Source organism: Lissotriton vulgaris, unplaced genomic scaffold (genome assembly GCF_964263255.1).
Source record: "Lissotriton vulgaris unplaced genomic scaffold, aLisVul1.2 SCAFFOLD_586, whole genome shotgun sequence".
Classification (NCBI taxonomy): Eukaryota; Metazoa; Chordata; class Amphibia; order Caudata; family Salamandridae; genus Lissotriton; species Lissotriton vulgaris.
This window is the reverse complement of record NW_028250360.1, coordinates 15353-28801: the sequence shown is the minus strand read 5'-3', so window position 1 is coordinate 28801 and position 13449 is coordinate 15353. Positions and strand designations below refer to the sequence as shown.

Below are 13449 nucleotides of genomic sequence, written 5' to 3'. Positions count from 1 at the left end.
GAATCAATGAATGGGTTCTCTTCCGTATATAGATGACGCTCTTCGTATTGATCCATGTATAAGTTTGCCAGGCTCGGGGCATAAGTCGCGCCCATCGCTACCCCTTTGCACTGTAGGTAGAATTGCTGTTGGAACACGAAGTAGTTACGTTTCATGGCAATTTCAAGGAGGTCAATCAGGAAGGGTGTAGGTATCCAGTGTGGAGCAGGACGTTTCTCCAGTATGTCATGGATGCCTTTGATTGCATGGTCTTGTGGTATCGATGTATACAGCGATGAGACATCAAGTGTAACAATGAACTGCGTAGCTTCATCATATGGTTGCCCTTCCAGAAGTTGAATGATGTGCATTGAGTCACGCACATAAGATTTTGTTTCGGGTATCAGTGGTTGTAAAAAGTGATCGATGAATTAATTTACTGGTTCCAACACCGAACCACAGCCAGATATTATTGGTCTTCCAGGTGGGTTATTCAACCTCTTGTGAACCTTGGGTAAGGTGTATATTGTTGGAATGCGGGGCTCCTTCTTGATCAAGAAGTCTCTTTCCGGTTGGCTCAAGAATCCTTTCTTGACACCTTCCTTCGCTAGTGTTTCTATCAATGCTTTTATGCTGGAAGTAGGGTCCCTTGGTATAGGCTGGTAACTTTCAGCGACCGACAGCTGGCTTTTGATCTCAGCCACGTAGTCTTCCGTGTTCTGCAAGACCACAGCACCACCCTTATCTGCTGCTTTCACAATGATGGAGGTGTTGTTACTGAGTTCTTTGAGTGCAAGTGCTTCCTCCCTGGTGAGGTTATATCGTATGTATTGTCTCTCTTCAATGCTTTTCATTACTTCCTGCATCACTATCTGTTCGAATGCCAAGATCTTTTGGCTCATGCAATATGAACCTGGAGTGAAGGTAGATGGCGGTTTGAATGGTGTTGCAGCCATCTTTGGGTTGTATTCATTTCTTCCGAAGTAGTATTGTAGCCTTACTTTACGGAAAAATTTCTGTAGTTCCAACTTTGTTGTAAAGGAATCTGGTCGATGGCTTGGCACAAATGAGAGACCTTTGTTGAGGACACTCCTTTCTGCAGGGGACATCTGATGGTTTGAGAGGTTTATGATACAGTCTGCTGATGTGGGAACAGCCACTTGTGTTGCCAAGTTATTCTGTACGGGTTCACCCACCGTAGTTACCGGTGTTATTTGCAGGGATGGTTCACATCCTGGGACGGCCACGGTTACATCAGGATTATTGGCATCAATCCGATCTTGGTTACCCGCTGTTTCTGAAATTGTTTCTTTCAACAAAGTTACCATCTGTACGTTTGTTTGCGGGTTGAGATCTCTCCGTGGACTTCTGGTTGGTAAAATCTCAGATCACCAAATACCAAATACAAATACCAGATCAGGACCTCACTCCATCACTGGTCTACCACCTGGAAACTATTCCACTTCTGAGGTACAAAGCACACAGCACAGTCCCTCTTCAAGCAGGTGGGTGGACACAGCACACAGCAAAGCCCCCTTCCCTCTACCTTGGTGGAAACAACAAACTGCAGGTGAGCCCCAGAACACACAGCAAGGGCAGCCCCCTCAGTCTCTTCAGCTGATCCACTTTGGCGGAGATTCCTCTTGACCTAGAAGTTTCCTAATCTCCCAACCTAAGATCTAAACCCTCAGGTTGCACCGGGGTCAGAAGTAAGGACACCGTCCCTCTGCACCCCCTTCCAGTATCAGTATGTCTCAGGCTAGACAGAGCACACGCCAGCGGCGTATCAGCGACACACTCTCCTCCACTACTCCCTCTCACAGGGTGATTCTCAGTATGTCCCAGGCTAGACAGAGCACACGCCAGCGGCGTATCAGTGACACACTTTCCTCCAGTACTCCTTCCAGGTCAGGCCACACCCCAACCTGGCTTTCCCCCCTCCTCGGGGAACGACCTCCAGAGGCCCCACAAATGGTCAAGCACTCTAGACGGTCAAATGCTCAGCGAGCCAGGACTTCTGCACCCTCCACTTAGAAGCGGTACTGCCCAACACTAGGACCGCCGGAGTTCTGGTTACAGACACTCCCCGTCCTCTAGACACAGGAAGATCCTCCTCAAATGACCTATGTACAGCTTAGGCCCCTGACCTGGCGCTCCTTTAGGGAACCCTCCAGGCCTTGAGATAGGGTTTCAGGCCAACGTGGGACACACCGTCCCACACTCACTCAGCCTCCACTGAGACAGGGCGTGAGCCCCTACACCCCTACCATACTACTGGGACCTAACTGGGTTACACAGTAACCTCCTGCCCTTCACAGGATCATCAGATACACAAACCACTCCTTTTGGAACCACTCCCTAATGCCTCTGCAAGACATCTAGCACACTGCCAGACATCCACCTTCTTGTCCAGTTCCTCTGCAGGACCTCCTGCACACCACCAGAGGTACACCTCTCATGCAAGCTCTTTAACAAAAAGAAAACTCACACCAACTCCTCCAGTTCAGCACATCATTCATTCGCACACTCCCCCCCCCCCCACCCCCCCTCGGACTGGTAAGGCAGTTTCCACCACCCCTGATCACTCAACCTGACCACACGTGACACAGGTACCAAACTCTTGGAGCGGGGAATGGGAATTAACACACTGGACACATTAAAGCTGCCACCACTGGATCCTACCACACTGAGGAATCCAGACACACACACTACACTCAGAGAACAACCACCCTCCTGAGCTAGTCATTTCTCCTCACACTCCCTCTCTTCCATCTACCCACACAGGGACAGGATTTGGGATTGGACACGGGACCCAGCAAACGATTCCTAATCTATGGGAACCTCCCCCTCTAATGGCGTCCCGCCCTGTCAATTTCTCTCATCTGCCACTAAACATAAAGCGCAGAAACACATTTGAAAATGACATTCTTGAGGAAAAAAATCAAAAACAATAATCCCAAACATGTGACTATCTGAAAAAAACAATTGCAGAGTTTTGTAATGTAGCCAGTTGTCGCAATGGCACTGCGCAAACACATGTCCAAATCCGCACCGCTGACCAACAATGTTAGAACTGGCTATTTCTGGTAGGCTAAGGCTGACGCCAAAGCCAGGCAGAAACCACCATTCTAGTCAGGGCAAGGAAGTCACACGCCAAGATAACCTCTGCTCACCCCCTTGGTAGCTTGGCTCAAGCAGTAAGGCTAAACTTGGAGGCAATGTGTAAAGCATTTGCGCCAGCGCACAACAGCAACAACATACTAGGCACACCACAAAAGAGACTCCACACAAGGTTATTATAAAAATAACTTTTGTATTGTAAAAACACATCAGATAAAATCACACATATACATTGTGCTAACTGGCACGGGCAATATTCACAGGGATTATGTACACAAGACAGGGCCACAAGGGCCACTGTCATATTCAGATATAGCACTTCTAGAATAAGAAATAATAAACAAACATAAAATAATAATCAAAGATAACAACCAGTAACCACTGGTAACAGGAACCAGGACCTTACTAGGACCACCTGTACTAAGAAAAGAAGAACCGCCTAAGTATCACACAGCATTTAGGGGTCTAAGAAAGAATACATTACTCATGATGCAATAAACCTACATTCAGAGGAGTAGAAAAGACAACCACCTAAGAATAAACACATTTAGGGGTATAAATGAGAACACCTTACCCATGATGCATGAACACATTCAGAGGAGTAATAAGGCGAAACACATGACGCCATAAACATTCAGAGGTGTTAAGAATAGAGCACATGATGCAATAAAATACATTCAGGGGTGCAGCGCAAGAAGACACATGATGACTAACCATTCAGAGGAGCAGCGCATGGAAAGGAAGACACATGATGCAGTAACACATTCAGAGGTGCATAATAAATCAATAGCGCAAAAACTCACATTAGCAATAACTATTAAAAAGCATAGAAATCACATTGCGCCAACATTACATAAGCCACTACCTGTGGCAGTCCCTAGGCCAACTGGCCTTGTGGGCCAAGGATGCCCTGGGTCCAATGTCAGGGCGCGCTGCCATGCAGCGCCAGTCCAAAGTACAAAAGCCTAAACGTGGCAGCTGCCCACAAAGTGCTGGGCACCTGGAGACATCACAGAAACTGTGGCAGGAGCTCTGAACTGAAGGGGTGCCCCTTGAGCACAAACTGCGCCACATTGAGCCACACAGGCTCTTAAACAAATATCTCTCTGGAGCCCTCTGACTCCTCAATAAACTGCCCCCCCTGAGCCTAGCAGGCTCTGGAACAACTGTGGGGTCGTTGGAGCCCCCTCTGGGGCTCGACGTCATAAAAATGGCCCCCGAGCCTCTCTTGTCTCACACACGTTGGGGCGACCCACTGCCAACCGGGGCCGCCCTTGAAGCCCTCATGGCTTGACTCGCGTTGGGGCGACCCACTGCCAACTGGGGCCGCCCATGAAGCCCTCATGGCTTCCCTCTGACATGAAGCGCGAGCTCGCGCTACTGGGGGTGGGGGGGACACCGACAATGTGTCCCGGCACCCCTCCCCTTCTCCGGCCCCACTCACCGGTCGGTCAGGCGCTCGCCGGTTCTCCTCCTCGGGCTCTCCCTCCAGTCGGGGAGCCTCGCGGTGGGGGCAGGCACCGGCAATGTGCCTCGCGCCCCCTCCGCTCGTGTCTGCAGGCCGCTCCTCTCGCTGCAGGGCTCCCTCCGCTCACGGGAGCCCTGCAGACCAGCCGCCATCACTCGTCCTTCTTCCCCGGGCTGGCCTCATCTTCTGCCTAGCCAGCCAATCCCGTCGCGGCCCCTGGGACGAGCCTCCAGCAGCACCCTGGGGTCAGCCACTCACAGCGCGGCTCCCGGGACAGCTTTCGATGACGCGGCGGCACTTCCTCCAATGGATGCGCAGCTCACCAGAACAGGCCCACAGCAGCGGCCAATCACAGCGCGTCTTCTTCGACGAGCCTCCAGGCAGCAACCAATCAGGTCGCGGCCCCTTCGTGATTCTCCCCGCAGCCTCTGGTCACCTTCAGGCCCCCGGGCAGCAGCAATCACGGCGTGGGCAGCCGAAGTTAAATGAAATTAAAAATAAGCGAGGTGGGCACTCGCCAGGGCGGGCAAAGCGCTCCTCAGCTCTATAATCAAAATAAAACGCTCTAAAGCGCTATGGGGCAATAAAGCGCTCCCAAAGCGCTAGGAAGTCCAGATAAAAGCGCTCCCAAGCGCTTGGGGAAAATAAAGCGCTCCAAAGCGCTAGAAAACAGGCAGAGCGCTCCCAGGCGCTCAGGGGGAAGCACAGGGCTTCCAGGCGCTAGAAATCCAACACAAGCGCCCTTCACAGGAAAATGCAGCTTCTCCATGCTGCAAAGGTCCCAGAGATTCCCAGGGGTAAAGCAAAGTCCCCCCCATCAGCCCAGCAAGGCAGAGGGGTCCCCCAGGAGTCCAGGGAAGTCCATCAGAGGTCCAGGAGCTGGGTAGGGCCCAGGGATTCCCCTGAGCCCCAGCAGCAGCATGCCCCTGGCAGATTAGAGTCAGAAACAAGAACAAGTTGGAAGGAGACACAGCCCCTTCTTATACATAGAAAAGCCTTTGAAGTCTTTTGAAGTCCTTTGAAGCAGGCAGTGTGAGAACCAGCTAGACTGGTTTAGAGGGAAGTCCTGTCAGTATCAGGGACAGAGGTGACAGTCACCCAGCGGGAGGTGGAGCCAGCTTTGTAGTCACACAGGAACAGCCCTTCACTATCAGGTGCTAATCTCCTCCCACTTCCTTGGCAGCAGATGCTGCCTTTCATCCATGGGCTGACTTCAGACAACCTCCTGGGCTCTCTAGCCCCTGTCATCCTCAAACCAGACAGTCAATCCACAAGCAGGCCCAGGCACTCTGGGCCAGGCTCACCAGCCAATCACACGCTAGCACCAACTTACACAAATATGCCAACTTCCAAAAGTAGTACTTCTAGACTAGACACAGTCATGCCGCATACATCATTTTGCAGCATTCACTCTCACGAGTTCATACACACCAAGCTCGCCCCTGCACTCCCCACACATCAGGAACTACCATGGGCATACATATTCCCCATTCATTCCTATGGGAGGGCAGGTCACTCACCACACATACAGAGAGCTCAAGCACTTTACACTGTACCACAGTGAAAAAGTGCGCAGAGGCCTAAAATCACCAACACCAGGTTCCATAAACAGGCTAGGAAAAAGCAAAAAGTCTAGGGGTGAACCTGCCCAACGGGCCGGGTCCAACAACACGCAACCCACGTACGGCGTCAGGGGCCACATTTTGGGATACGTTACTTTTATTTACTTAAATATGACGCCATCAACTAAGTTTCAAGCTGAAGTAAATATATAAAACAAATCCTTACAACATATGCGAATTATCTCAGTCTATATTACTTCTGCATGGGTTAACTATGTATCCACTCAATGTATCTATATTGTTCGCCTCATAGTATAGAGTCCTAATGTCACGCTACTTTGAAAGACAACAGCCACCGGACACAGCTCCTCTGACACTTCGCTGCCCTTTAGGGAATTCGAGATTACACAGTGAGAATCCCCTTCTTATCCGAGAGCTTCTTGATTTTTGAATTAGAATATATGATTATCATTGTAATATTGACTACACTTGAAGGATTACTTTCATCGCGGAAAGAAAATAAACCTTTGTTATTCTTTGCCCTGAAGAAGCCCATGTTTGGGTGAAACGCGTTGGCTGGTTTCAACATCTGCATGCTCTGAACAGCTGAAAATGAAAGACGAATAACTGCACTTGATTCTATCGTCTTGTTGAATGTTTTACACATTGCTTTGCTTTCTATATGTTGCCTCTCATTCAACTAGCTTGTGAGAGTCCTAATGTCCTCGCTTACACAGACTGGTGCCATATTTGAGTGTATTTTGGTGCGTATTTAAACACATTTTAACAATTTTAATCCCTCGATTCTACTTTCACAAGAAGCCATAAAAGTTTTTTATGACTGTGACGTCTCACAGATCGGTTTTAATGTTATAAGCCCCAGGGTAGTCAATTTTTATATAATTGTTCTCTTTCAACCATAACATTCCTCCCGCTATTTTTTCTGCACGCTATGTAAATGCGTATTATGGCATATAACTCACCCCACAAGTGGTTAGATTTTCTTGATGTCATCCTTCTAATGGTCTAAATATCCATAACTATAGATCTATTACAAATTCTATCTAGGGGTCTATACACCAATTCTTTAATGTTACGTCTTCAATTTTGTTTCTTGTTTACAAAACCATTGTTTTAACAGCATCACTGGCGAACAGTATTATTTCAGCAATATTTGAGATCACATCCTGTGTCCACAATGTTTAACATTATACGTCACAGTGATATATTTTTCATAACTGAAATTTTGCAATGAGCATTGCACATTTTTGTTTTCCTTTTTACAAAAAATTATGAAACTTATTATTACAATTAAGCCCAGACGTAACTGCTCTCAATTGAAAAATCCACTACGCCTCAGTCTGTCTCAATATGGTGGTCCTATCACCCCCTCTGACATCACTTTTTACCTGATCTAGTGCATGAAATGTTATTCCTGGTTGCTCTGGGTGGGCTGTTAGTATGTGTTGGGCCACTGGGGAGCGTTCATTTTTATTTTTGATGTCTCTCACTGAAGAAAACAACAAATCTGCTCAGGGGTCTTACTAACACTTGGTCCTTTTAAACCAACAAAGAAGAAATTGGCACAGAAGCTATAATATAAAAAGAATACATTTATTCACCTCAGATGAGGTGGACTACGTCACACAGGAGCCTTAGCAACTGAATGAGGCATTCTAAGGAGTACTGAAAACTGGGCAATATATATGCTTAGGGTTGCATAGTCAGCATAAGACCAAGGGGCAGTCCTGGCTCATGTATGCATGCAAAATGACTAATGTGGGCATACAAGATCTGCTTGCTCAACAAAGTGGGAGGAGCTAACAGTGGCTGTTTTTGGCAAACACATCCTGACATTTATAGACTAGGAACAGTTGCAAGGACAGCTACAAGCTCAACTGAGCATGTGCGAAGGTGGAAGATGCTGAATATAGTTTGTTTCTAGGGTTATTACAAGAGCAGTCAACACTGAGGGAGGACAGAGCACATGGCGAGCATGTGGTAGCAAATGGCTAACTAAAATGGCTGCCACTGTATATGCGCCACTCGTTCGGGGTCACGCCGGCCTTTCTGACTCTGCCGATCCCAGAATATAGATATTTATGTATCTCTCACCTCGAATTCCGAGATAGGAAGGTGTCATAACCACTCTTTCTGGCTCCAAATTAACACCTTGACTGTACTCTTCTGGTATACGAGTTTACCCCTAACCATTGCTAAAAATAGTGGGAGGCAAGGAGAGTCCCCCTGTATTCACACTTACCTCAGGGTTGGGTACTCCTGTAGATAGCTCGCATGCTCCCGCCCTGTAGAATTATGTTGACTTGTCAAGGTTTTTTTAGGGGCACACGTGTAGGTAGATATATTTACACTAAAAGTAAAGAAGAATGGCAGAGAATATGAGATGCTTAGCAAGAGCTGATGCTCTGAATAAGAACATTTGAAACAAAGCAATTGCTTCACACTTGGAATAAAGGTGTCTGTATAAGTACAACTACTGAGTTGAAGTGAAATGAAATGTGATGTAGTCATTAGCTTACATTGTTAGAATGGGATGACCAATTTCAATGACACATTTCACGTTTATATTGCACCTTAACTTTAGCTGCTTATTTTTGCTGAAAGTGTTTTGTATTAATAATTAAAATTAGATATTTATGACTTTTTTTTCAGTCGTTCCCCCAGGAACATCTTCTTGATCAGATTGTGGTAGACTCAGGATGTAAGCTTTCTCAACCCAACGTTTTTGATCTAATGGATATAAAGGTTTGCTGTTATTCAGAATAAGCATCTAATGTCACTTTTTATCCCGTAGCAAAACGGTTTGGAGGGTCTGGTGATTTACGCCGACATATGAGGACCCACACCGGAGAAAGGCCATACACGTGTGATACATGCAATAAGTGTTTCTCTCGTTCTGCTGTATTAAGACGACACCAAAGAACACACTTTAAAACCAACAAGAGTGACTCCACTATTGCATTGGAGGAATTTTCTCAAGTAATGGAAAATTCTGACCCAGAAAGGTCTCAGAATGGTGATTCATTCACACACAACGTTTCGCTTACATTGCTACCAGTGTCAGTTAAAATGCCTGAAGATTCAAGAACTGAATTTAATGGAAATCCTACAGGATCCCCCTGTAAAATACAATCTATGACTGTACACCACAATATCTCAGAACCCGAGAAACTGCGGTTTAAAGATAATAAGGTTCCTAAGTCTTCTTCTACACAGCAAATGCCACCTCCTCAGTCCTATGTTTATGAAGAAGTTGAAGTTCAGTCTTCAGATGAACCATATCAATCTGACAGTATGTCTATTGTTCGTTCAACCATGGCAATTATGAATTGTAATGAATTGTAATGCTCCATTAAGCAATAGAAAAGCTACCTTGGCTTTTAGGAACTTTAAAGGGCCTTGTTACTGCAGCATACTGCTTGAATTTGAATGACGGGGCAGAGTGGAACTGAGTAAAGCCTGTAAGCATTTTAAAACTGTAATGGTCAGGAGGCACAACGAAAGCACATGTATATTTTCAAAAGGTGTAGTCTGTCTATATTTATTTACTAGCAGCCCATCCCGACGTTGTCCGGGTATGAATTGCTGCCGGCTAGTAGTATATTGTTTTGTAGGATTTCGTTTTGATAGCATTTCTTATCTGTGACAGGCCTGTGAAATGCTCCGATTCACAGTGCACTGCTGATGCACTTCAGAGTGCGCGTTCAGTAGTGTGTGAACTCGAGTTTCCCTACTTTATTTATCCTTGCAATATTATATAGCGCGAACTCGACAACATGGCATGAGCACAATTTACATTACAGAAGAACACATTCATTTGTGGTAGGCACGGGGAGACAAAGCGATTTGCCTGGAATCACAGGATGTTGAGCTGATGCCGAGATTCGAACGTAGCTCCCCAGCTCTAAAGTTCGCAATTCTAGAACTTGTGGCGGGTGGTGCGTCTAAAAGTGTATGTCGGTGCTGGCCATCAATGAGAGAGACCTGTGCATTTTTCAAATGAGTGGTGAAAAAATAGGAGTATGTTGCTGGAGATGTGGGCCGCCGTGCCATCAATGTACTTACCGGGGGAGGGTAAACACCCATTATTCCGTAACTTTCTTTCCGCATACCATCACTCCCCATACTTTCATTACGAAAGTACCATGACTCCGCAATGCCATTATAACGCATGGCATTACATTTTATATGCCTTTACCATGCATACATTTACAACGAAATTCGTTGTAAATGCATGAATGGTAAAAGCATGTTTTTTTTAAATGTTTGGATAAGGTAAGTATGGGTATAGTGGTATATGTTTTGGGTACTAAGGTATATATTTTGGGGTGTTTGGGTATTTTAAGGGTTCAGATATAGCTTTGGGTTATGGGGTACAGGGGTAGTTTTAGGGTTTAGGGATAGGTATGGGTTTTGGGGTACGGTACAGTGGTATTTTTAGGGTTCAGGGCTAGGTTAGGGTTTTGGGGTATAGGGGTATTTTTAGGGTTCAGGGGTAGGTTTGGGGTTTGGGATACAGGGGTATTTTAAGGATTCAGGGCTAGGTTTGGGTTTTAAGGTACAGGGGTATTTTTAGGGTTCAGGGCTAGGTTTGGGTTTTGGGGTACAGGGGTTTTTTAGAGTTCAGGGTTAGGTTTGGGTTTTGGGGTACAGGGTTATTTTTAGGGTTCAGGGCTAGGTTTGGGTTTTGGGGTACAGGGGTATTTTTAGGGTTCAGGGGTAGGTTTGGGTTTTGGGGTACAGGGGTATTTTAAGGGTTCAGGGCCAAGTTTGGGTTTTGGGGTGCAGGGGTATTTTAGGGTTGAGGTTTCGCTTTGCGTTTTGGGGTACAGTGGTATTTTTAGGGTTCAGGGCTAGGTTTGAGGTACAGGGGTACAGGGTATATTTATAGGGTTAAGATGGGTTAGTGTTTAAGGGTGTTGAGGTATTTTAAGGAGTAAGGGTGGGTTATGATTATGGGGTGCAGGGGTATTTAAAGGAAGCAGGGTGGGATTAGCACAGGATATGAGACATGGCATGAAGGACGGAACGTACCACACGCCCCCAGCGTTTGTCACGCCCCAGCACACGCCCACAGCACAACAGAGACACGCCCACCTGGGACTACTTTACTGGCACGGTTATTATACCTTTTAAATGTATATGGTGGGCGTCAGCATATCCTATGTCTTTCTGCTGCAACTGCCCTTTCCAACGCTGTATTGGGTGTTGTGATTGGTGCTGTGGTTCCTGAGATTACCCGCCTCAAACGTTTGGGCTCTCTCTTTATTATATTAGTATGGATGGATGTTAAAATTAATAATATTCTTGCTTTTCGAATGCACAGCTTGTTAATCTTTCTATCCCCTTAATAATAAAAACTCACTATACTGCCTCCTGTACACGTCGTTGCCCATTCAGGATTTATTGCCTTCACGTTATACGTTTCATGAATTGCTTTACCTTTTTGAAAGAATGCCTGGAAAATATGTAAATGTGTTTGAATGATGCTGATGATTCATTGAATCTTTAGTGTTCAGGGTCTTCGGTATGCGATGACTACACTGATCGTTTTGATTTCATGGTTGGTAAACTTTATTGGGCTCTTGTTTTTCAAGATTAAAGACAAACTTCCAAAATGAAATTGTTGTGTAAAGTCAGTGCGTCAAGAAACATGATGTTATTATTATTTTAGTATTTTTCATTATAGCATTATATGCTATTGGTAGCATGTTTCTTACAAATTTGTTAAAGTGGAGCCAGCACATCATGCATTGTCTAGTGTTGGGCAAAATAATTTCTGCTTATAAACTTTGTATAAGACAAGTCTCGCAGCAGGAAAATCCAATGCTTGTTAGCTTCAAACAGTTTCACCTGTGAGAGAAATGTGCCACAAGTTGCGAGTGTTTGTAGTCCTGGACTTTTAGTCTAAGCGGCAGTGTCCATCAGAGGCTGCAGATGAGAGAAGAAAAACTGGGCTAGTCAGCAAGTCATAGGTACTTTGATTGATCAGAACGACAAGTTAGTGTGTGTTGAAAAGTTCAACAGCTCTAGAGGGTACAAGCTTGAAAGACCCACACGCTTCCTATGTACACAACAAAGGAGTTAAAAGAATATTGTTGTGAGTAGCCTCACAGGAACCACGGGACAGCTGCTGAGTTGCAACTGAAGGTTTATTGTAGAAACACAACCTGGCGTCAATCCACTTCAAGGAATCCGGGTCAACTGACTTCTCTGGAGTGTTATCAGCCTCACATTCTAAGAATAGAACTCGAATAGATAATGTTCCATCATAACACATCACCCTCCCTTACACAAATATAAGCAAACCCAATAGAATATAAGAACACCGGTAGAAGCAGAAAACTAAAACATGAGAATGGAAAACAAAACATAAAAATCCTTACCCAAAAGTAAATACAAGAACATAAAGTACCCTCAGAACATAGACCTTAAAACTTGCACCTATGAGACATATCACCGTCTCGCATATTCCTGCAATTAAGAGGGAGGTCTGTGAACCCTGACCTCACCCCCTTTCCTGGAACTACTTTCTCCTTCCAGTACAATGTATTGTTCCTCACACCAAAGATCACTAATAACTTCTTCATCACTTGTTAACATAGCTCCTGAAAATCCTTTCTCTTCACAGTCTACTCCCCTCTGGTACAGAGCCACATTCCGCAAGTTCCATCTTCCCTGATCACAAAAAATGTTCCAACACTTTCTAGATGGAAAGGACCCCTGAATTTGCACAGCCCTCCTTCCACCCTACTAGAACTTATTTTGAACCAGTCACCTTTCTTAAACTTGACACCATCTGGTTCATGGACATGTTCACCACCCAAAACCAGCCATTCCTTTAACCATGCAGGAGCTAAACTGGTTTCCCGGGGGAACGTCCACTCATTTGCTGAAAGGGACATCTGTGTGACACTACGTACTGTGGTGCTATATGCCCATAACATGTCAGTTATCTGTTTTCTAAAAGATTGTCCATTTGAAAACGCAAGTTGAATAGTACCTTTGATTAATCTCCACGATTACATTGCCCATGGGATTGTAGAGAGAAGTGCGAGAATGTTTGATTCCACATTGTTCCAAAAATTGTTGCATTTCATTGGAAGTTAACTGTGTGCAATTATCAGTGATTAATGTGTTGGAAACACCTTCCTCCTCAAACATGCTCTCCCAAGGTTGCAATGGTGGATTTTGTGGTCACATCCATCCATTTCACAATTAACCACTGTCGTGTTCTAATCTAGGACCCCGATCAATACTGTGACCTTATGCCCCTATACGGCTATAATCCATTTATAC

The 13449-nt window shown here is 45.5% G+C and overlaps 1 protein-coding gene across 1 annotated transcript in view; it reads left to right on the top strand.

Annotated features, from left to right (window-relative positions):
• Positions 1–11789, top strand: part of LOC147663281 (zinc finger and BTB domain-containing protein 49-like) — a 107639-nt gene extending 95850 nt beyond the window's left edge. The window contains exons 8-10 of the mRNA XM_086950560.1: positions 8945–9725; positions 9846–10797; positions 11021–11789. Of these exons, the coding sequence (XP_086806686.1) occupies positions 8945–9495 (551 nt within the window). The 3' untranslated portion in view covers positions 9496–9725; positions 9846–10797; positions 11021–11789. The remainder of the gene's footprint in view (positions 1–8944; positions 9726–9845; positions 10798–11020) is intronic.
• Positions 11790–13449: the final 1660 nt, after the last annotated feature.